Consider the following 24208-nt stretch of genomic DNA (forward strand, 5'->3'; position numbering starts at 1 on the left):
TAGTATTTTTATTGGAAAGCTCTGTATAGGGAAAACTCTTCCTCCCATGTGTTTCTTCTTTACTCTGACACTACTATCACACTGACAACGCTTCCGACACCAGATGTGTGGGATTTTTTTCCATGTCAAGCAATTCTGTGACACCCTCTGAGTGTCCAACAATTCAACTCAATTTTGACACTGTCTACCTGGAGATAGCATCAGATCCCACAGGTAAAGGTCTCAGTCCCACAAAACTGCTCCTCTCCCCACTTCGGATGACAAATAAATGCAAGTCCAGGTTGTCGCCTGTGCTTCTGACTAATTGATTGACTCTAAATCAAGGTTCCCATGACCCCATCCTTGGTTTCGATTAATTTGCTGGAGCAGCTCACAGAACTGAGGAAAGCAGTTTACTTACTGTTTACTGGTTTATTATAAAAGGGTAAGATGAACATCAAGATGGAAGAGATGCAGAGGGCAAGGTATGTGGGAAATGATGTGGAGCTTCCATGTTTTCTCCAGAAGCACTACTCTTCCATACCTGCAGGTGTCCGCTGGGTGTTAGAGAAACTCGCCTAATCCAGTACTTTTGGGATTTTTATGGATGCTTCATCATGTAGGCATGATTGATCATTAATTTCATTCCCAGCCCCTCTTTCCTCTCTGGAGAATGGGAAGTGAGACTGAAAAGTCCAAGCTTCTAATCATGGCTTGGTCTTTCTGGTGGCCAGTCCCCATCCAGCAGCCCACCAAGAGTACCTCATTAAAAGTGACTAATGATACTGCTATCACCCGGGAAATTCCAAGGGATTTATCAACTCTGTGTTAGGAACTAGAAAGACCAAATATTAAAACAAAAGATGCTCCTAGTGCTCTTATCAACTAGGAAATTACAAGGGTTTTAGGAGATCTGTGCCAGGAATGGGGTGAGGGGCGGTGACAGAGACCGATATATATATATATATTTCTATTATCTCACAGCTGTAAAAGAGTTTCTTTGCAAACAGTATTTCACTGTTTAAGAAAATCTGTTTTAATCAAAAATTTTGGACTTATTAAGTTTGTAAGTAGTGTTTAAAATACTTCGGATGATTTGTTTTGTTAGATTTTTAGCAGTGGTGCATTGGTAGATGTAGCATTTGCCAGTTTCACTGTGTACATATTCCCATTATGGTCAATTTCACGCTACCTACATGATGTCACTGAAGCTGAGATTGAAATTTGAAATTAACAACTTTAATAAATTTTGTATTGATTTAAACACAAGTAACCATGTTTTCTTTTGTTTTCCTGAGCACAAAACGCTCCCTTAACATTAAAAAACAAACAAAATAAGCTCAAATGACTATGGCTGGGGGTAGGGGAGCCATCAGGGGTAAATGTGTGAATGGAAATCTCTTCTTTAAATTTGTTGTTATGAATCTCACCATCTTTTTTTTTTTTTTTTTTTTTTGTAGTATGCGGGCCTCTCACTGTTGTGGCCTCTCCCGCTGCGGAGCACAGGCTCCGGACGTGCAGGCTCAGCAGCCATGGCTCACGGGCCCAGCCGCTCCGTGGCATGTGGGATCTGCCCGGACCGGGGCACGAACCCGTGTCCCCTGCATCGGCAGGCGGACTCTCAACCACTGCGCCACCAGGGAAGCCCGAATCTCACCATCTTTAAAACCAACATGCCAAATCTGATAAATTCATTCAGGTAAAGGGAATAGGAACAAGATGTAATATGGATAATTTAGTGTGATTTGACATTGGTTATACTTAAATCACTCAATAGGCAAATTTTAAGCCAGATTAAGAGAGGCAGGATCTAATTTAGTAAATCCGTGGAGATGTTTTAGGGCAGAACGCTCTTCCCACTTCAGAATTAAATCCCTAGCACATCTGCACAAAAATGTACACATGGTTTCCACCATCTTTCCGTGCCACTACAATGGTAGGCATGAATGTCCTGGCTGATGCTCTCAGGAGCATCAACAATGCCAAAAAGAGGCCCAAATGTCAAATCCTTACTAGGCATCGCTTCAAAGTCATTGCCTGGCTTCTAACTGATGTTGAAGCATGGTGACATTGGTAAATTCAAAGTCATTGATGATCACAGTGCTGGGAGAATTGTGAACCTCCTGGGCAGTTAAAGTGTGCAGTGATCAGCCCTAGATTAGGTGTGTAACTCAAAGATCTAGAAAAATGGCAGAATAATCTGCTCCTATCCTGTCAGTTTGGTTTCATCGTGCTGATGAACTTAGCTGACATCATGGACCAAGAGGAAGCAGGACAAAAACACACATAAGGGAAAATCCTTAGGATTCTTTTTCTAGGAATATAACATATAGATACAGATAAATCACTTCAATGGGGGGAAAAATACACCATGGGAGGATTCTGATTTCCAGCTTCCTCCATGCCTCTATTCCAACTTAACCTTTCCACAGCGTAGAACAGCATTGCCTTGGCCACTCAGGTGAACAGACATGGTAATAGTGGTGCCAACTGAAAACAATGTTGCTAAAATTTACCTGTCTCCATGAAACATGGATTTTACATCTAGGGACCTTGTTCTGGTTTGTATCTTACCCTCTTAGACTTCAGGAAACCTTTGCTCAGGAATAGCCACATCACTGTTAATAGTATCTTGGACCTTGTCTCCTGGGTGTCACTCAGATCTCATATCACTGAACTATTACTCATTCAAATTGGTCTGACTTGGCATTTTCACATCCATAATGTAGCTCAAACTCATCTTGACTCCCAGCCAAGTGATGTTCTCAGTACTGTCCTCTATGGCAGAGGTTAAGGTTCGTGTTATGTTATATATCCATGATATAAAGTATGATTCATGCCTAAACTGGAACATAAGTATCTACCACTGAAGCCTCAAGAGAGAAGAGGCAAGGTTAAGAGATTAAAATGATAATACAAAGAGATACTGCTGAACTTTCCCCTTTCTGTACTCCATTTGTTCCTTTATGGAACTTTGTTGAAAGAGGCATACAAATTTTGTCAAATCCTTTCATTGGAAATATCTTACTTTTCATAAATCATAGAAACTTAAAGTCAGAAAAAATCTTAGATCTAACATAGCTCACTTTTCCATGGAGTTTGGGAATCTTATCTACAACATACCTAGTCCAACACAGATATTTCATCTAACTCTTGTCTAGATATGTCACGTGGTGGTGCATTCAACAGTTGGCCACTTCCTTTTATTTATTTATTTATTTTGCAGTATGTGGGCCTCTCACTGCCATGGCCTCTCCCGCTGTGGAGCACAGGATCCGGACGCGCAGGCCCAGCGGCCACGGCCCATGGACCCAGCCGCTCCGTGGCATGCGGGATCCTCCCGGACCAGGGCACGAACCCGCGTCCCCTGCATCGGCAGGCGGACTCTCAACCACTGCGCCACCAGGGAAGCCCTGGCCACTTCCAATGACAAGAAATCTCCCTCTTGTGAGGCTAAGAGTAATTAGCATTTGCCATTGTGTACTGCCCTTTAGGGACATCCTCAGCGCATCTTCCAGAGAGGGACTTTGCCACCATAAATTCCGTCTAAAAGATCTTGGAGTAGCTCCAGGACAATCCAAGCAGGTTTAAATAGACAAGATGGGATCAAATCTAAGATAACACGAGAATGTGATATGACTTTGAGGAGACATGAGTTGATAATAATGGCTATAGATAATATTTTACTGAGTATTACTGTACATCAGGGATCAAGGAACCATTTAAGTACTTTATATTTATTAGCCATTTATTTCTTACAACCGTCTCATGAAAAATATTGTCCTCATTTTCTCTGTTGGAACTGAGGCACAGAGTAACTAGTCCAAAGTCATGCAACTAGTAAGTCAAAGAGCTAGGATTTGAATCCAGGTCATTTGGCTCTGGAGCCTGGATCCTTAACCACTATAGTAGACTATCTCAATAACTGTAACTAAGGATGCGTAAACCGGGCTTCCCTGGTGGCGCAGTGGTTGAGGGTCCGCCTGTCGATGCAGGGGACACGGGTTCGTGCCCCGGTCCGGGAAGATCCCACATGCCGCGGAGTGGCTGGGCCCGTGAGCCATGTCCGCTGAGCCTGCGCGTCCGGAGCCTGTGCTCCGCAACGGGAGCGGCCACAACAGTGAGAGGCCCCTGTACCGCAAAAAAAAAAAAAAAAAAAAAAAAGAATGCCTAAACCATGTGCGAGGTGTTATTTACTCACTTAATCCTCACAACAACAATCTAACGAGGCATGTACTATTACAGAATAGCTAAGTAAATTGCCCAAGTTCTCACAGCTTGTGAGTACTGAAGTTGGAATTCAACTCCAGGTAGCCTGGCTCTAGATCTGATACTCTTCTCCACTATTCTAGATCCTCTTGGTGGTATGCTCCATGTAGATGATGATGGTGTCAGATACAGAACTTTGTTAAGTGCAGGGAAGACAAATGACAAGGTGGAAAAGAATAAGATAGGCACCAGCTGGTAAAAGCCTGGAGGGAAATTTTTTTTTTTTTTTTTTTTTTTTGGTGGCGCCGAGCAGCATGCAGGGATCTTAGTTCACCCACCAGGGATCGAACCTGTGCCCCCTGCAGTGGAAGCACAGAGTCTTAACCACTTGACCGCCAGGGAAGTCCACCATGGAGGGAAGTTAGATGCTAACTGGTATCCGGGACACTCAGAGGACTCCCAACTCCCAACCCCAATCATTCTTGCTAAGGACATAGAGAAGACAAATTATCTCTGAACAGATGGAGCCTAAAGAATCAGAAAGAATGGCCTCCCTGCAGGAGTACATTCAGGAAGCTGCCTCTGTGCAGAAAGGAAAGTTATCTTTCCAGTCTGGTAGAAGACAATCTCCAATCTTCACTGGATAATGGGGAAATGAAGCCTAATACAATTTGCCACTTTTTGGTTTCAGGAAGGGGGTGAGAAGTTTGCAGATACCTGAATGTTTACTGTGAACATGTGGATTGGAGGTACTACTGGGGCAAGTAAAGAAAGGTCCGTTTAAAATTCTACTCATTGGTGATGATCATTTTGAGATGTGTAGAAATATCAAATCACTATGTTGTACACCTGGAACTAACATGTGTTGTACATCAATAATGCATCAAAAAAAAAAGAATCAAAAATAAAATGAAATTCTATCCATTGGATTACTTTAAAAAAAATTATTTATTTTATTATTTATTTATTTTTGGCTGTGTTAGGTCTTCGTTGTTGTGCTCGGGCTTTCTCTAGCTGCAGCGAGTGAGGGCTACTCTTCGCCGATGTGCACGGGCTTCTCATTGCAGTGGCTTCTCTTGTTGCGGAGCACGGGCTCTAGGCGCACAGGCTTCAGTAGTTGTGGTGTGCGGGCTTAGTTGTTCCGTGGCATGTGGGATCTTCCCGGACCAGGACTTGAACCCGTGTCCCCTGCACTGGCAGGTGGATTCTTAACCACTGCGCCATCAGAGAAGTCCCTGATTCCCTTTCTGAACAGGTTTTTGTTGTGTGTGTGTGAGCTATGTAGAAGGTTTCATGGTTCGTGAAGGTATTAAAAAAAAAGCCTCAGAATAATGAATAGTGAGTTGTACTGAATATTAAGCAATGCAATTAGTTCATTTTTCAGAAATCCATATAATAGACATCTTAACTAAGAATGAAGTCCTTTGGATTCCACATTTATTTGTTCATTCAGAGGACATCACTCAGTCATCTAAAATAATATCTAAATCAGTGTTTAGAAAATCATATTTGCAGAGGAACTTTACAATTTTTTTAAAAAAGAAATGGATTCACTTTAAAAATAAGTAATTATTTAAAATGTCCAATGCTTGTTAGTTGCAGTCATTCAGTAAATATTTATTGAACACCTACTGCTAAGTACTGTTTCAGGTTCTCAGTATACAGCAACAGCAGCAAAGCAAAACAACTTTCAGCCCTGCCCTCACAGAACTGACGTTTTAGTGGGGAAGGAGGAAATAACCACCACCAACAACAACAAAATGACATTTTAGAGTGCTAAGCATTAAGAAGAAAAATGAAGGGGATTAGGAGTGGAATGTGCAATTTATATAGGATGACCAAGGAAGACATAAAATGCACATATTTCTTCAGGTTTAGGATTATGTAGTATTTCACCTGCACTGAGACGTATCTGATATATTTTTATATGCTACCAAAATAATGATGTTAAGAGGCAATAAAAAGAAAGTGTACTGGGTTTTAGAGTTCTAGGTAGCAACACTTTTTTAGAAAAATAAACTTATTTATTTATTTTTGGCTGCATTGGGTCTTCATTGCTGCGAGCAGCCTTTCTCTAGTTGTGGAGAGCGGGCGCTACTCTTCGTCGAGGTGCACAGGCATCTCATTACAGTGGCTTCTCTTCCTGTGGCGTACCGGCTCTAGGCGCATGGGCTTCAGTAGCTGCGGGGCCCCGCCTCCAGAGCGCAGGCTCAGTATTTGTGGCTCACGGGCTTACTTGCTCTGCGGCATGTGGGATTTTCCTGGACCAGGGCTCGAACCTCTTTTTCCTGCATTGGCAGGCGGATTCTTAACCACTGCGCCACCAGGGAAGCCCTACCGTTTAAGATTAAATCCATTGTGAGATACCCCTAGTTTCAATTCCACTTTAATAATGAATACTTGGAGTCTTTTTTTTTTTCCTTCAAATTTAGTTTCCCAAGAAGTAGCAGGACTGACTTTTCCTGTAGTCCAGGAACACTTACAAGGCTACGTGTGCTCTTGAGAGTAGGCAATATGTCTCATTTTTATTTTTTATTCCCCAGAGTCCATGACAGTGTGGGGCACATACCTTTCAAAGCAAGTGTGGTGCTTGGAAGCCACTGAATGTGTGTCCAGTAAATACTAACTGCAAGTGTTGGTGCAAGGGAGAATGTTGAGCAACAGGGCCTGCTCAGGCACAGCACGTCCCAGAGATTCCAACTTCACAAGGGCAGATTTCTGAAGAAATCTCTTTATTTGGATCAAAATGCTTTCCGGTGCTCTCCCTCTGCCGAGACAGCACGAATTTATGAAACGTGCTCCTGTCTGCTCTAAAGGCAGCGTCCGATGTTGAGAGCTGAATTGGGCCGAGAGGCCAAGTTTGTCCTCTGCCAGTGTTAGACCTGTCCCTAGAGGAGCCCCCCTAGGTGGAGAGACTCATGTCTGCCTCTTTGTCTCCCCCGTTTCTCCTAGCCCCTCGTTCGCAGTCCCGAGTTGCCCAATCCAAAGCTCGCCTCCCGCCCGCCCACGCCCAGGTCGGAGGACTTCTGGCCACAGCATCCATCCAGAAGGAGAACACCTAGCGTAGACTTCCAGCTTGGCCTTCCTCCTCTACCGCCCCGCACACTCACTCCCGCCCCGCCCCTCCGGAAGCTCCCCGATTGGCTCCGGCGGGCGAGGGTGCCGCTGATTGGCCAGCGGGCCTTCACCGCGCAGTGACGCTGCTTTCTCCCGGCCCGGCCTGGCCCTGAGTGACCGCCCGCCGGGCAGCGCTCGGGAACGAGGACTTCGCCTGCGGGCTCAGGCAGCGCGGGTTGCAGCTCCCGGCTCAGACCGAGGCTCACTCGGCCGGGGAGAGGGTCGCAGGAGCAGTGGGCCGAGGGGTAGGGATTGGGGTGCAGGGAGGGCCTCGGGTCTTGGGCTGGGGGTGCAGGGCTGGGAGGAGGGCGGGGGCGCCAGGCGGCTCCGGGGAGCCCAGGGACATGGCACTGCCCGACGATGAGGAGGGGACAACGGTGGCGAACGGGCACCCGCCCGCGAACGGATACCTCCCGGTCCCGGGGGACGCGCCCGCTGGAAAGGTGAGCGCGGAGACGCAGAACGGGCCCAAAGCCGGCTGCCTGGCCCTGAATGGGGTCTCTCGGGACAGCCCCAAGGCCCCCTCGGGAGCTCTGGACAGGCCGAAGACTCCGCTGGCCCCGGAGGAGGAGACCCAGGCCCGGTTGTTGCCCAAGGACCCCGGCGAGCAGACGCCGGCGGTCGAGGGCACCCTGGTGCCCCGGACTGCGCTCTCCGCGCGGCGCTTTTTGGTGCTACTGATCTTCAGCCTGTACTCGATGGTGAACGCGTTTCAGTGGATCCAATACAGCATCATCAGCAACGTTTTCGAGGGCTTCTACAACGTCTCCTCGCTGCACATTGACTGGCTGTCCATGGTATACATGCTGGCCTACGTGCCCCTCATCTTCCCGGCCACCTGGCTGCTGGATACCAGAGGCCTGCGGCTCACCGCCCTGCTCGGTTCCGGCCTCAACTGCCTGGGCGCCTGGATCAAGTGCGGCAGCGTGCAGCAGCATCTCTTCTGGGTCACCATGTTGGGCCAGTGCCTGTGCTCTGTGGCCCAGGTGTTCATCCTCGGCTTGCCCTCCCACATCGCTTCAGTGTGGTTTGGGCCCAAGGAGGTGTCCACAGCTTGCGCCACCGCCGTGCTAGGTAATCAGGTAAGGACTAGGGTAACAGATGAAAATCGGATCCCGAAGGACCGGATAAAACGTCATAGGCCATGTGAGCTAGGTATATGGATGGACCCTTAGGAGGCATTCTATAAATGAAGGGCAGGAGGTGAGCAGTCATAAAATAGGAAGCAGTCTTGGATTAAAGAGGGGTTTTGATTTATTTGTGAAGACAGACCTTTCAAAACCAGTTTAAAATGACTACCTGGTCATCTTTGAGAATTACCTGTAAAGTAATTAACTGTACAGGCCCATATCTAGGCCTAACATCATAGAAAACTTGTCAGTGCAATAATGAATGAGTCTAAAGTAGGTATTATTTTTGTCATCAGTGTATTCTTTGCAAAAGGAAGGTGCTGTGTTCTGGGAAGTTTGTTCTTATTTTGAGTGGTCCATGTAAACAGCTTCTGTTTAATTTTATATATTAGCAGTCAGCAGAGTGCCTGGTACATAACAGACATTTGTAAATGATCCCTAAATAAATCTAGTGATAAAGACTTCACAGCATTACTGAGTCCTATTACCAAATTTTAACGGTAAGAAAATGCAAGACAAATCATAGATCATAGAATCCATTGCAAAAGCGTGGCTTATTTTGCCAAGTCTCCATTAAACTGTTTCCTAGACTTGCCAACACCATAGGTTCAAATTCATTAGCGTTCCAGTAGCATTATTAGGTAGAATTTGTGTGTGTGTGTGTGTGTGTGTTTTAATTGCAGAATGGTCCTTTTACTGTAATTTAAATTTTGCATATGGAGTCCTATGATACTTTATGTAAATTATATCGAGTGTTCATTCAGCTCGAGGAGAATCAAGTTAAAAACCTGTATAACAAGGGACTTTCCTGCCGGTCCCATGGTTAAGACTTCCCCTTCCAATGCAGGGGGTGCAGGTTCGATCCCTGGTCAGGGAGCTAAGATCCCACATGCCTTGGGGCCAAAAAAAGCAAAACATAAAACAGAAGCAATATTGTAACAAATTCAATAAAGACTTTTTAAAAGAAATTGCTTTAAAAAAAAAAAAGACCTGTATAACAAAAATGTTACCTCTCTCTATACATATATCATGTAGCTATGTAACAAAAGAATGTTACTCTTTTACTTCTGGTCTAACACTTGTTTCAAGATCACAGTAAGATCTATTTAAATTCCATGTAAAGACTAACTCTACATGTGGGCTTATTGCTTTATATTTATTTCCTTTAAAAGTACAGAAGAAGGGATAGCTTGAAATATAGTTTTATATCCAAAATAATTTGTGACTGATATTTTAGTTGGTTGCTTCCGCATGTTTGGATAGGAACTGTTTCCTTCAACTATTTTTTCATTTACGAAATTATATGCAAGATTAATACTTCATTGAGCATGATGGAAATATTATCAACTCCATATCTATGGATTATCTATTTCATGGATAATAAATGGAAATGTTTTCTCATAGGCAGATATCCCTCTAACACTTGGCACACCTCTGGGCCTTCCTCCCACATTCTCCCTAAGTGTTCGAATCCTTCCTTGACTCTAGTAGCTCTGCACTTGCTCACGACCCCCAAGTATGCATCTTTAGCCTAGATTATGGAGTGGTCATTCATAGTAATATTCAACATTATTGAGCATTCACTAAACCTGGCACCATGCTAAGTACTTTACACACATTGTTTCATTTAATTTCATTATGTAAGGTAGGAACTATTAGTCTCCTCATTTTATATATACAGAAGCTGAGACTTGAAGGGATAAAGTTATTTTCCAAAAGTCACACAGCTAATTAGCAGCAGAATTCACACTTAGGTCTGTCTGATTCCTGAATCCTGTCTTTTAACTACCCATCTACTGTGCCAAGTCTCTAACCTGAGAGAACCTTCTAAAAAAAAATTTTTTTTTAATTTTTTAGCCATGCCGCACGGCTTGCAGGATGTTAGTTCCCCAGCCAGGGATTGAACCCAGGCCCCAGCAGTGAAAGCACCAAGTCCTAACCACTGGACTGCCAGGGAATTCCTGAGAGAACCTTTTAAAACATAGATCAGACCATGTCATAGCTCTGCTTTGAACTCTCCAATGATTTCCCATAGTAATTAAAATAAAATCTAAATTCCTTACTGTGGATTACAAAACCTTACTAACATGTTTTTGCTTCCTTAAACAACACTAAGCTTGCATTTTGCTTAAGGGCCTTTGCAAAAACATTCTCTCTGTCTGGAATGATCTTCCTCCTAAGATCACATTGTTATATCCTTATTATCATTCAGCTCTCAGTTTAAATTCATTTTAAATATCATTCAGTGGCATTTCTTGAGGATCCCATTTAGAGTTGCCCAGTCACTGGCTTATTACATCATTGTACTTTAATCCTCTATGTAGTGCTTATCACTGTCTGATATATTTATGTTTATATATTAATTGTTAATTATTACTCTTCTCCGATCCCCACCATTAGGTTGTAAGTTTCATGAAATAGGCACATCGTCTGAATGTCCAGCATTCATTAGAGTGCCTGGCACGTTGTAGATTCTCCATAAAAATTTATTCAATAAATTAATGAGCTTCAGACTTATGTAGATACTGGTCAGCTGGATATTTCCACTTGACTATCCCATATGACCCCACCAATCAAAATTTACCTTGTCTCCCAGCTCATTACTCTTCATTTCCACTGCCACCATCTTAGCCTTGGCCACCCGTAGCTCTCACCTAGAGCTTGCTAACTGATTTTCCTATCTGCAGTTCTTGCTCTCTTCCCTCTATTCTCCACATTCGTCCATTGTGGTCTTTCTAATGTGCACATCTGTCCTGGACACTCCCTTGCCCTCTGCAGTGTCTTCCATTGCCCTTAGGAAAAAATTCAAACTCTCTTAAGTGTCAAGTGAGACCTTCCAGTTCTGCCTCCTGCCAATTCCTCAGCATCACCTCTCTGCACAGCCTCCATTCCTCATATACAGACTTGCTCTGCTCTGAGGGGACTTGTGCACTACTTACAGTTTCTCACAAGGCCATGCTCTCTCCTTCCTTTGTACATGATGTCCCCTTGACTGGGAACATATATATATTTTTTGAATTTTATTTTATTTATTTTTTATACAGCAGGTTCTTATTAGTCATCAATTTTATACACATCAGTGTATACATGTCAATCCCAATCGCCCAATTCATCCCACCACCCCCACCCCCGCTTTCCCCCCTTGGTGTCCATACGTTTGTTCTCTACATCTGTGTCTCAATTTCTGCCCTGCAAACCGGTTCATCTGTACCATTTTTCTAGGTTCCATATATATGTGTTAATATACGATATTTTTCTCTTTCTGACTTACTTGACTGGGAACGTTTCTATTTCACTTGACTAACTCTAATTTCTTATTCAGATCTTTGTGCCTTCAAAAATTTTTCCTGAACCCCACGTCTATACAGGGTGCTCCTCTAAAGTACTCTCTTAGCTAAGGTGACCATATGCTCCAACTGGCCTAGAATAGTCCAGGTGTACATCTTGTCCAGTACAACTGCTCATGGGGTCCCTTTCACTCTAACTAGTGTTCTTGCTTGAATGATCAATTACATGATCTTCCCAGTCATGGCACTCTACCTCTCATCACAGTACTGCTCTTACTACACTTGTAATTACCGGTTTAACTGTCTCTATCCAGCTTTTTATAGGGAGCAAATGCAATATTTGGTAAATGTTACTTCTCTGCCTCAGCCTCCTCTTTGAAACCTATCTTGGGCCCTTCTGTCTCACCTCCGTCCCCCAAAGAATCTGAAATCTCCCTCCACTGATCCTCCTTTAATACTTTGATTTTATTTCTCTTGTTGTGATGATCATAGTCGGCCTAATTTTTTTTTTCCTGAGGTAAAATTCACATAAAAAATTAATCATTTTAAAGTGTACAGCTCAGTGGCATTTAGTACCTTCACGATGTTGTGCAGCCATCACCTATATCTGGTTCCCAAACATTTTCATCTACCCTCAGAGAAGACCCAGTTCCCACTAAGCAGTCACTCCTCATTGCCCGCTCTCTAGCCCCTGGCAACCACTAATTTGTTTTTTCGCTATGGATTTCCCTAGTCTAGATATTTCATATAAATAGAATCATACAGTATGTGACCTTTTGTGTCTGGCTTCTTTCATTTAGCAAGTTTTCAAAGGTCATCCATGTTACAGCATCTATCAGTATTTCATTCTTTCTAAATAATATTTCATTGAATGGATATACCACGTTTTGTTTATCCATTCATTCATTGATAGACAATTTGCTGTTTTCCACCTTTTGGCTATTGCAAATCAGGCTGCTACGGATATTCATGCACAATATTCAATACCTGTTTTCAGTTTGGGGGTATATACCCAAGAGAGGAATTGCTAGGTCATACAGTAATTCTATGTTTAACTTTTTAAGGAACTGCCAAATTGTTTTCCATGGTGACTGCACTGTTTTACAGTCTTATTAGCAGTGTACAAGGGTTCCAATTTCTCCACATCATGACAACATTTGTTACTTTGTTTTTTTTTAAAAATTATAGCCATTCTAGCGGGTATGGTTTTGATTTGCATTTCCCCAATAACTAATGATATTGAGCATTTTTTCATGTACTTGTTGAACATTTATACATATTCTTTGGAGCAATGTCTATTCAGGTCTTTTGCCCATTTTTGAATTGGGATATTTGTCTTTTTGTTGTAGAGTTGTAAGAGTTCTCTATATATTCTGGATGGTAGATCTTTATCAAATATATGATTTGCAAATATTTTCTCCCATTTTGTATGTTGTCTTTTCTCAGCATTTTTTTGTGTATATGTGTGTATTTTTGTTCTCCTTTTTTTTTTTTTTTTTTTTGGCGGTACGCGGGCCTCTCACCGCTGTGGCCTCTCCCGCTGCGGAGCACAGGCTCCGGATGCGCAGGCTCAGCAGCCATGGCTCACGGGCCCAGCCGCTCCGCGGCATGTGGGATCCTCCCGGACCGGGGCACGAACCTGTGTCCCCTGCATCGGCAGGCGGACTCTCAACCACTGCGCCACCAGGGAAGCCCTTATTCTCCTTTTTTATTGTAAGTAGCCAAAGGGTAAGGAGTGTGTCTTACACAACTTTATAGCAGCATCATTTGGATGGTTGGAGCTTAGTAAATGTTTATTAACTAGGGAAGACATTTGACAACAATTTTCCTTTAATGGTATGGTAAAAAGACATTAGAACATGGTGCTTTAGAGCTTACGAAAGGACCTTGCAATAGTGGTTGTCTTTATGTTGATTACTTTTTTTTCTCTTATAATAAGAAGAAAGAATTAACAGGACTGTTTATTTTACAGCTTGGAACTGCAGTTGGCTTTTTGCTGCCACCAGTTTTGGTGCCGAACACACAGAATAACACACAACTGCTGGCTTGTAATATCAGTACCATGTTTTATGGAACTTCAGCTGTCTCCACACTTTTATTTATTTTAACGGTAATTGGTAAGTGAATTATTTTCCCTAAAGCTTATATAGATAAGTGCATGACAAACATATGAAAATAAAAATAACCAACCCTGAAAATTTGTACTGGTAATATCTCAAGTGCTATTTGCTTGTTTCATTCTTGCTGTTCACTTTCTTGTTTAGGTAATGAATGCTACCGCCTAAGGATATGTTATGGTCCGCTACATCCGTTTTAATATTGTAAAGGGTTTGAAGACTAATTCATCTCATTTGTCTCCCTACTAACTTTTCTTTCCTGATAACTGTTGGTTTCAAACATATTACCTGCCTCCTCTTTGCCTATCCGTCTATGTGTCTGCATCTTACACTAACCTCGCCAGGAACAAGTTCTTGTCGTGCTTTGAAATGATGCGAATAGGCTACAACCTTCCTTTAAATGATAAATCCTTCCAGGGATCCCCAATTTAACAGTTAACTGGATCTGAAAATGTTGACCAGTGAATGATCCTGGGCAGCAGCAAGCTGTTCAGCAGAATTTCAAACTGTGGCAACTATCTGCTTGTTAGGCCACTCCAGCAAAGCACTGCTGCCACCACTCGTCCCCGAGTCCTCTCGTCCGGGCCTGTCTCTTGAAGCAGTCAGTCAAAATCAGCTGCAAGCAGCCATCATCAGTTTGGAAGAAGGTTTGGGAAGGTCTGCTTTTTAAAGTTTATTTTTAATGGGAAACAATTTTGATTTCAGGGAAAAGAATAGGTGAGGCTTATTTAAGTAATAGAGCTGCTAACATAACTATAATATTGCCTTGTGGGCACTCAGTATATCTTAAATTGATTTGAAGAAGAAAGGAACTTTAAAGTTGAAAGGCCATCTTTCAATCATTAAAATTTATAATTAAATTTCATTATAGCTGGAGTTTTAAATTTTATATGTTAATTTTTACCATGGTTATAACAGTAATGAAAAATGCAATTTTTTTTTTTTATGATCACCAGATATAAAATCCTCAGTTTTCAAAGAAAATGTATGTTAAAGACTATGGAGTGTTTTGATAGAGATGCCTTTATTTTTTAAAATTTTACTTATTTAATTATTTTATTTTATTTTTGGCTGATTTGTGTCTTCGTTGCTGCACGCGGGCTTCCTCTGGTTGTGGCGAGCGGGGGCTACTCTTCGTTGCGGTACGCAGGCTTCTCATTGTGGTGGCTTCTCTTGTTGTGGAGCACAGGCTCTAGGCGTGCAGGCTTCAGTAGTTGTGGCACGTGGGCTCACTAGTTGTGGCTCGTGGACTCTAGAGCACAGGCTCAGTAGTTGTGGCGCACGGGCTTAGTTGCTCGGTGGCATGTGGGATCTTCCCGGACCAGGGCTCGAACTGGTGTCCCCTGCATTGGCAGGTGGATTCTTAACCACTGCACCACCACAGATGCCTTTAGAGATGAACTGCTGGACCCAGGGATAGGAAACTCAGCCCACATATTTTTAATTTTCCTTAAGATAATGAACAAAATATTCTCATGGTAGCATTTAAAATATTCTGACATGTCCAATCTACCTATGATTGGTTTTTATGTTTCTGTTAGGGAGTGGCATATTTGCTGTGTGCTGACTACTGAAAAAGGATAAATTATCCCTTGTACTATTTTGTCAGTTTAACAAGGTTTTAAAAGAAATCTATATTTTTAAAAAACAAATTCCTATATCTACTTTTCTGGTAGCCATATTTGATGTGCTAGATGAAGTATGAGATATAGTTTATATACATTTTGCATAAATGGATCTTCCATTAGCAATAGGGATTATTAAAATATAAAATTCTCGGGCTTCCCTGGTGGCGCAGTGGTTGAGAGTCTGCCTGCCGATGCAGGGGACACGGGTTCGTGCCCTGGTCCGGAAAGATCCCACATGCCGTGGAGCAGCTGGGCCCGTGAGCCATGGCTGCTGAGCCTGCGTGTCCGGAGCCTGTGCTCCGCAGCGGGAGAGGCCACAACAGTGAGAGGCCTGCGTACCGCAAAAAAAAAAAAAAAAAAAAAAAAAAAGAAATATATATATATATATAATTCTCTTTCCTTTGATTGCTATGTATCTTTGCATAAATTCTGGTTTTCCTTTTTTTATCGTCTTCAATTGCTTGTCTCTTTGGAAGAAGTGAGAGTAATAGACTGTATATAAGATATCTATAGATACAAAATTATATATAAGAAAAAAAAATTATATATAAGACACATGTATTTAAACATATATATATATATGAGATGCTACAAATATAAGATTTTTATTTGTCAAAGGAGTGGGACAAAAAACATAGGTATGACCATTGGCGTATCACCCTGTATTATTTAAGAAATTAAAAGAGAGCTATTCATGTACATAATTATTTACGTACTCATGGCTTATGAGTAGACAGTGGAAATGGAAATGGGGGGTGAATGGAATGGAAATAGAATAGGGAAAAAAAAAGCTCATTGTCAAGTTTTGCTTGGTGACCTATAAACTTAATCTTACGATACTAAGCATAGTATAAAAGCAAGATAATATACAGTTGTGATGTGAAAGTCTAGGTTGAAAATTGTGACGTTTAAATTAAAAATTTACCTGTTTTCCTTATACCTAAATATTTGCTATTAAGGAAAATATGGATTATTTTAAAAATCCTAACTTTCTTATAGTTCCTTAATTACTAAGAGACAATGCTACTTCCTTCTAAATTCTACCCATACATATTTTGGAAGCCCAATCAAATCTTATAAAATAATTTAGTTTTGTGCTGATGCTTTTCAGCAATGTGACATATACCAAACTGGTATTCAGAAGTCTTCCTAAAATACTAACTTGAGGAGGGTTCATGTCATGTAATCCTATTACCCTCCCTAAGTGTAATCCATCTAACATTTCTAGGAATTAAGCCCAACCTTCCACTGAATTTCACGGTAATACCCCATTCTTATTGGGAGAATACTATTACAGTCTCTAACATTTGATTGATATGTACCAAACATGTTTAAAAGCACAACTGCATGCTATATTTCATTTAATCCTCAAAGCCCTATAAGGGCGGTACTATTATTATCATTCCCATTTTATAAATGAGGAAACTGGGCACAGAATTTAAGTAAATTTAACTTACCCATGGTCACAGTTAGTATATAAATGCTAAAGATGAAATTTGAGCCTGGGCAATCTAACTCCATTAATAAAATGTTACATATACAAATATATCATTTTAATTTTTACTTAGTCTGATTATTTGTTTCAATTCCTCTTGTATAAGTGGTAATGCCGTTGTATTTGAAAGCTGTTCTTTTTATGCAGAGCAGTAAACTATATCACTTAAGTATGTCAGTTAAAATCCTTATCATCCTGATTCACTAAAATGAGTGGATGACAGAAACCAAAAGTAATGGCAGTCAAAATATTTAATATTAAGGTATTTAATACATGAGTATAAAACATGCATGTATAATTTTATTTTTGATTCTTATATTCAGGATATTTATATATTGGCTCCTATTATAAATTGTTAATAGAAGTACGTTTTACTTAGTGTATAAGAATTTCAAGCCCTGAGAAAAGTCTCTGATTTTATTTTATTTTTAAATATTTATTTATTTATTTATGTTTGGCTGCACTGCACAGCATGTGGAATCTTAGTTCCCCGACCAGGGATCCAACCTGTACCCCCTGCGGTGGAAGCCAAGTCCTAACCACTGGACTGCCAGGGAATTCCCTGAAAAGTCTCTGATTTTTAAAAATAAATATTCCTCAAAAAGACAATGTATTTTGTGTAGTACTCAATAATTACAAAATTCTTTTACACATATCATATAGTCCTCATACCAGCTTGTTGTTATTATCTCCATTTTATGAATGAGAAAGCAATAGCTGAGAAGCAGGAATTGATTTCTTCGAGTCATATAGTGAGATGAGGCAGAGCCAGGATTCAAACCTGTGTTTGTCTTATAATAAATTAATATGTGTAATGTCCGCTTGAATCACAAAGGCACAAATAATGAAATCAAAAGATAATATTATAACATGATTTCAAAAAATAGAAGTGGTCCTAAACACAATAGATTTGTTATTTATTCATCATGGGAGAAAAAGTTTGAATGTGGTGCCCAAAATCCTTTGGCTACTTTCCATTCCTATTGCTAAGGGTGGAGAATAACTTTTATTAATTAATTATTTTATTAGTTAATTATTTTATTTGCACAACTTTTTGGTGGGGAGAAGAGAAGTTAGAAGTCTATTTTTCAGTTTCAAAGGAGAAAGAAAAAGCCATATTTCATCCTTTGAAAGGAGCAATGAGGCGTAAACAGGGTCATAGACCAATGGTTTTTTTGTTCCTCTTTTTTTTTTTTCTTCATAGACTTAAGCCTGACTTTACTATATTGTGTAGCTGGTAGATAAAATCTTGATTTTGTCCAAGAAAGCAGTTAACTTCCTGAAACTAAGACATAACACTTGTATTCAGAAAACAAGTCTAATGGAATTAAAGACTACCAGAACTTGTTTTTATTTTGCATTTGAGTTCAGATCTGAGCCATTTAGACTTATTTTATTGTAGTAAATAAACATCTAAGTAAGAGACTTAGGACTCAATACCCATGACTACGTTGTAAGCATAATTTTTACATTCTGAAACTTTGTTTTACAACATGTGAGTTCTGTTTTACCAATATTAATAAAGAGAGATATCTCCTATCTTAACTAGGATGCAAAGAGACTTTCAGGAGAGGACAACAGGCGTCCTCAACAGTGCAAGGAGCAGATAGGGTGAAAGGAAGGGGAGGGATTGCAACCACTTAAAACGTTTTATGTCTACCAGTCCTCCAATGTAAGGATATTAAAAAGTAAATATGAGTTATGTCTCCGCTTCAGTTAGTTGTAAGACCTATAAAATTAGAAGTCTAGTTGTTGTTTTATTTATATCATAATTAATCCATGTTTTGGTGAGCAAAGAGCTGTAATTTTTTATTTTTAGCAGCAAACAGGAGAATTAAGAGAATTACAATATTGTGTGCAAGTTTTAAGAATCATTTCTTTCTTTTGCAGTGATTTTCAAACCTGGCTGAGCGTTGAGTTTTGTGTAATACAGTTCTAAGGTTCTGTTCTGGAGGTTCTGATTCACTGAGCCTTCTCTAGAATCCCCAAATCTGTATTTTTAAAAAATTTCTACATGATTACAGTTGACAGTCAGGTCCATCAGATCTAGACCACTTTCAAACTACAAAGCAGGCTTCTTTGTTGGAAGAAAGAAATAGCCACTATTTAAAAAGAGAGAGAGAGAAAGAGAAGGAGGAAATTCTAATATTTTAGAAAATATTACTTTCTTCTGAATCCATTTACCTTCTTTTTGGCTTTTGAATTTACCCTACTTTATTGATTCTAAAGTGTACATTTTTTTCATGGCGTCTCTGAAATTGAGGTGCCTTTAGTAATCAATCAATGGCGTCTAAGATGAGTAAGTTCTAGAGATATGCTGTATAACATTATGCCTATAGTTAACAATACTTATTGTACACTTAAAAGTTTGTTAAGAGGGTAGATTTCAAGTTAAATGTTCTTATCACAATAAAAAAATATCAATGGCATGTAACACTGGTGTCAATTGAGGTATGGTTATGTGAAAACCTTCTGTTGATGCCTGTCAAGATCATTAAGTGCCAGCCTCAGACAATTTTAGATTCAGTGAAATACAGCATTTTTCCTGTATGTATTTGAGTTTAAAATTTTGAGTCAGTACTAAAACTAGATTTTAATTTCTGATGTACCACTCTTAGCAGGTCAGCTCTTCTATCAGAAAGTCTTGACTCCTGGCTAGCCATACCCTACAGAAATCTCTGCCTAGCCATCTGTTGTAGGAAATTAGTAGATCCTTCCCTGCCCAGCAAAAGGGCAGTTTCTAAATATCTGGCTGAGAAGGCTGTGCGATCTTTCTCTAACTACATAGTAATGGGCAGTGCTAGAACTTACAGTATCAGAAACTATGTATCACACTTTTATGTCTCCCAGCTCTACCCCTAGATTTTCCATATGCAGCTGAAGTGAGTCAGCAAGCAGGACCTAGCTCTGCTCCCATGAATCCACATGGACCTTTTCAGTTCTAGAGGGGTAATTGCATCAGATGATAAACTTTCTATCAAATTTCAGAAGAAAATAGGTACTAACTCAAGACAGTCCTCTAAAAGCTCAATTTACTGGCTGCTCATACTGGCTATTGTAAATAGTGCTGCAGTGAACATTGGGGTGCATATTACCTCTAATTACAGATTGAACCAAATTTAGAAATAGAATTGTTGAATACTTAATATAATAAAAATTAATCTTGCTTAACTAAAAACAGAATAATCACTGGGCAAAGTTGTGACATAGTATGGATGGTTTTACAGTTCAGTTCTGTGAATTGGCCAAATCTCTGAGTTTTAGTCCATCTCAGAGGGTTGAGATGATAATATCAAACTATTCTTCACTTAGAAATTAGTGAAAATGAAAAGCCTTACTATAAAAGACTTTTACTACCTCTTTAAACTTAAACTGAATTTAGTCTGCTCACTAAAGAAGACTTGTATATTGAGTTATCTTTTCATGTATGTTTCCAGCATTCAAAGAAAAACCTCAGTATCCACCAAGCCAGGCTCAAGCAGTTCTCCAAGACAGTCCGCCTGGAGAGTATTCCTATGGGAAATCAATAAGGAACCTATTTAAAAATATTCCTTTTGTCCTTCTATTGATCACTTATGGTAAGTGGTTTTATTTTTGTTGATGTCTGTGTAAACCTTTGAGCATTACAGATTATTTTCTTATAATCTAGTGGTTTGAGCTAGATTATTATTATTATTATATAATATTATATAATATTATTAATATATAATAATATATTAATAATATAAATAATAATATATCATTAATGTATATTATATTATATTATTATTATTTTCTTATAATCTAGTGGTTTGAGCTTTAATTAATGAGATAATGAGATAGGTTTATTAGTCATAAACTTAAATTTTTAACCAAAAGCAAAAACTTCCGAATGGATTTCCTTACATGTTTTTAGAACAAAAAAAATTGGTGGATATTAGAGAAGCACTCATTTTTTTTGTGTTTTTTTGCGGTACGAGGGCCTCTCACAGTTGTGGCCTCTCCTGCTGCAAAGCACAGGCTCCAGACGCGCAGGCTCATCAGCCATGGCTCACGGGCCCAGCCGCTCCGCAGCATATGGGATCTTCCCGGACCGGGGCATGAGCCCGCGTCCCCTGCATCGGCGGGTGGACTCGCAACCACTGCGCCACCAGGGAAGCCCGAAGCACTCGTTTTTTAAAAAATTTTATTTAATTAAAAAAAGTTTTTTTATACAGCAGTTCTTATTAGTCATCCATTTTATACATATTACTGTATATATGTCAATCCCAATCTCTCAATTCATCACACCATCACCCTCTCCCGCCACTTCCCCCCTTGGTGTACATACGTTTGTTCTCTACATCTGTGTCTCTATTTCTGCCCTGAAACCGGTTCATCTGTACCATTTTTCTAGGTTCCACATATATGCGTTAATATACGATATTTGTTTTTCTCTTTCTGACTTACTTCACTCTATATGACAGTCTCTAGATCCATCCACGTCTCTACAAATGACCCAATTGCATTCCTTTTAATGGCTGAGTAATATTCCATTGTATATGTGTACTACATCTTCTTTATCCATTCGTCTGTCTATGGGCATTTAGGTTGCTTCCATGACCTGGCTATTGTAAATAGTGCTGCAGTGAACATTGAGGTGCATGTGTCTTTTTGAATTCTGCTTTTCTCTGGGTATATGGCCAGTACTGGAATTGCTGGATCATATGGTAATTCTGTTTTTAGTCTTTTAAGGAACCTCCATACTGTTCTCCATAGTGGCTGTATCAATTTACATTCCCACCAGCAATGCAAGAGGGTTCCCTTTTCTCCACACCCTCTCCAGCATTTGTTTGTAGATTTTCTGATGATGCCCATTCTAACCAGTGTGAGGTAATACCTTATTGTAGTTTTGATTTGCATTTCTCTAATAATTAGTGAAGTTGAGCAGCTTTTCATGTGCTTCTTGGCCATCTGTATGTCTTCTTTGGAGAAATGTCTATTTCGGCTGCATGAGCTGTTTATATATTTTGGAGATTAATCCTTTCTCCATTGATTCATTTGCAAATATTTCCTCCCATTCTGAGAGTTGTCTTTTTGTCTTTTTTATAGTTTCGTTTTTGCTGTGCAAAAGCTTTTAAGTTTCATTAGGTTCCATTTGTTTATTTTTATTTCCATTACTCTAGGAGGTGGATCAAAAAAGCTCTTGCTGTGATTTATGTCAAAGAGTTTTCTTCCTGTGTTTTCCTCTAAGAGTTTTATAGTGTCCAGCCTTACATTTAGGTCTCTAATCCATATTGAATTTATTTTTGTGTATGGTGTTAGGGAGTATTCTATTTCATTCTTTTACATGTAGCTGTCCAGTTCTCCCAGCACCACTTATTGAAGAGACTGTCTTTTCTCCATTTTATATCTTTGCCTCCTTTGTCATGGATTAGTTGACCATAGGTGCGTGGGTTTACCTCTTGGCTTTCTATCCTGTTCCATTGATCTATGTTTCTGTTTTTGTGCCAGTACCATATTATCTTAATTACTGTAGCTTTGTAGTATAGTCTGAAGTTGGGGAGTCTGATTCCTCCATCTCCGTTTTTTCCCTCAAGACTGCTTTGGCTATTTGGGGTCATTTGTGTCTCTATACACATTTTAAGATTTTTGTTCTAGTTCTGTAAAAAATATCACTGGTAATTTGATAAGGACTGCATTGAATCTGTAGATTACTTTGGGTAATATAGTCATTTTCACAATATTGATTCTTCCAATCCAAGAACGTGGTATATCTCTCCATCTGTTTGTGTCATCTTTGACTTCTTTCATCAGTGTCTTATAGTTTTCTGAATATAGCTCTTTTACCTTCTTAGGTACGTTTATTCCTAGGTATTTTATACTTTTTGTTGCAGTGGTGAATGCAATTGTTCTCTTAATTTCTTTTTCTGATCTTTTGTTGTTAGTGTGTAGGACTGCAAGAGATTTCTGTGCATCAATTTTGTATCCTGCAACTTTACCAAATTCATTGATTAGCTCTAGTAGTTTTCTGGTGGCATCTTTAGGATTCTCTATGTATAGTATCATGTCATCTGCAAACAGTGACAGTTTTACTTCTTCTTTTCCAATTTGTATTCCTTTTATTTCTTTTTCTTCTCTGATTGCCGTGGCTAGGACTTCCAAAACTATGTTGAATAATCGTGGCGAGAGTGGACATCCTTGTCTTCTTCCTGATCTGAGAGGAAATGCTTTCAGTTTTACACCATTGAAAATGATGTTTGCTGTGGGTTTGTCCTATATGGCGTTTATTATGTTGAGGTAGGTTCCCTCTATGCCCACTTTCTGGAGAGTTTTTATCATAAATGGGTGTTGAATTTTGTCAAAAGCTTTTTCTGCATCTATTGAGATGATCATATGGTTTTTATTCTTCAATTTGTTAATATAGTGTATCACATGGATTGCTTTGCATATAGTGAAGAATCCTTGCATCCCTGGGATAAATCCCACTTGATCATGGTGTATGAGTCTTTTAATGTGTTGTTGGATTCTGTTTGCTAGTATTTTGTTGAGGATTTTTGCATGTATATTCATCAGTGATATTGGTCTGTAATTTTCTTTTTTTGTAGTGTTATTGTCTGATTTTGGTATCAGGGTGATGGTGGCCTCATAGAATGAGTTTGGGAGTGTTCCTTTCTCTGCAATTTTTTGGAAGAGTTTGAGAAGGATAAGTGTTAGCTCTTCTCTAAATGTTTGATAGAATTCACCTGTGAAGCCATCTGGTCCTAGACTTTTCTTTGTTGGAAGATTTTTAATCACAGTTTCAATTTTTTGTTTTGTTTTGTTTTGTTTTGTTTTGTTTTTGCGGTACGTGGGCTTCTCACCGTCGTGGCCTCTCCCGTTGCGGGGCACAGGCTCCAGACACGCAGGCTCAGCGGCCATGGCTCACGGGCCTAGCCACTCCACGGCATGTGGGATCTTCCCAGACCAGGGCATGAACCCGTGTCCCCTGCATCGGCAGGTGGACTCTCAACCACTGTGCCACCAGGGAAGCCCCACAGTTTCAATTTTATTACTTGTGATTGGTCTGTTCATATTTTGTATTTCTTCCTGGTTCAGTCTTGGAAGGTTATACCTTTCTAAGAATTTGTCCATTTCTTCCAGGTTGTCCATTTTATTGGCATAGAGTTGCTTGTAGTAGTCTCTTAGGCTGCTTTGTATTTCTGCAGTGTCCGTTGTAACTTCTCCTTTTTCATGTCTAATTTTATTGATTGAGTCCTCTCTCTCTTTTTCTTGATGAGTCTGGCTA

General features: G+C 40.1%; 1 protein-coding gene and 1 pseudogene across 3 annotated transcripts in view; both read left to right on the plus strand.

Moving 5' to 3' along the window:
• Positions 1–1029: 1029 nt before the first annotated feature.
• Positions 1030–3213, plus strand: LOC141279156 (small ribosomal subunit protein uS8-like; annotated as a pseudogene).
• Positions 3214–7401: 4188 nt separating this feature from the next.
• Positions 7402–24208, plus strand: part of FLVCR1 (FLVCR choline and heme transporter 1) — a 38337-nt gene continuing 21530 nt past the window's right edge. For all 3 annotated transcript variants that reach the window (XM_019918568.3, XM_073803203.1, XM_019918569.3), the window contains exons 1-3: positions 7402–8387; positions 13695–13839; positions 20400–20540. In XM_019918568.3, the coding sequence (XP_019774127.1) occupies positions 7650–8387; positions 13695–13839; positions 20400–20540 (1024 nt within the window). In that variant the 5' untranslated portion in view covers positions 7402–7649. The remainder of the gene's footprint in view (positions 8388–13694; positions 13840–20399; positions 20541–24208) is intronic.

This window comes from Tursiops truncatus, chromosome 1 (assembly GCF_011762595.2).
Source record: "Tursiops truncatus isolate mTurTru1 chromosome 1, mTurTru1.mat.Y, whole genome shotgun sequence".
Lineage (NCBI taxonomy): Eukaryota > Metazoa > Chordata > Mammalia > Artiodactyla > Delphinidae > Tursiops > Tursiops truncatus.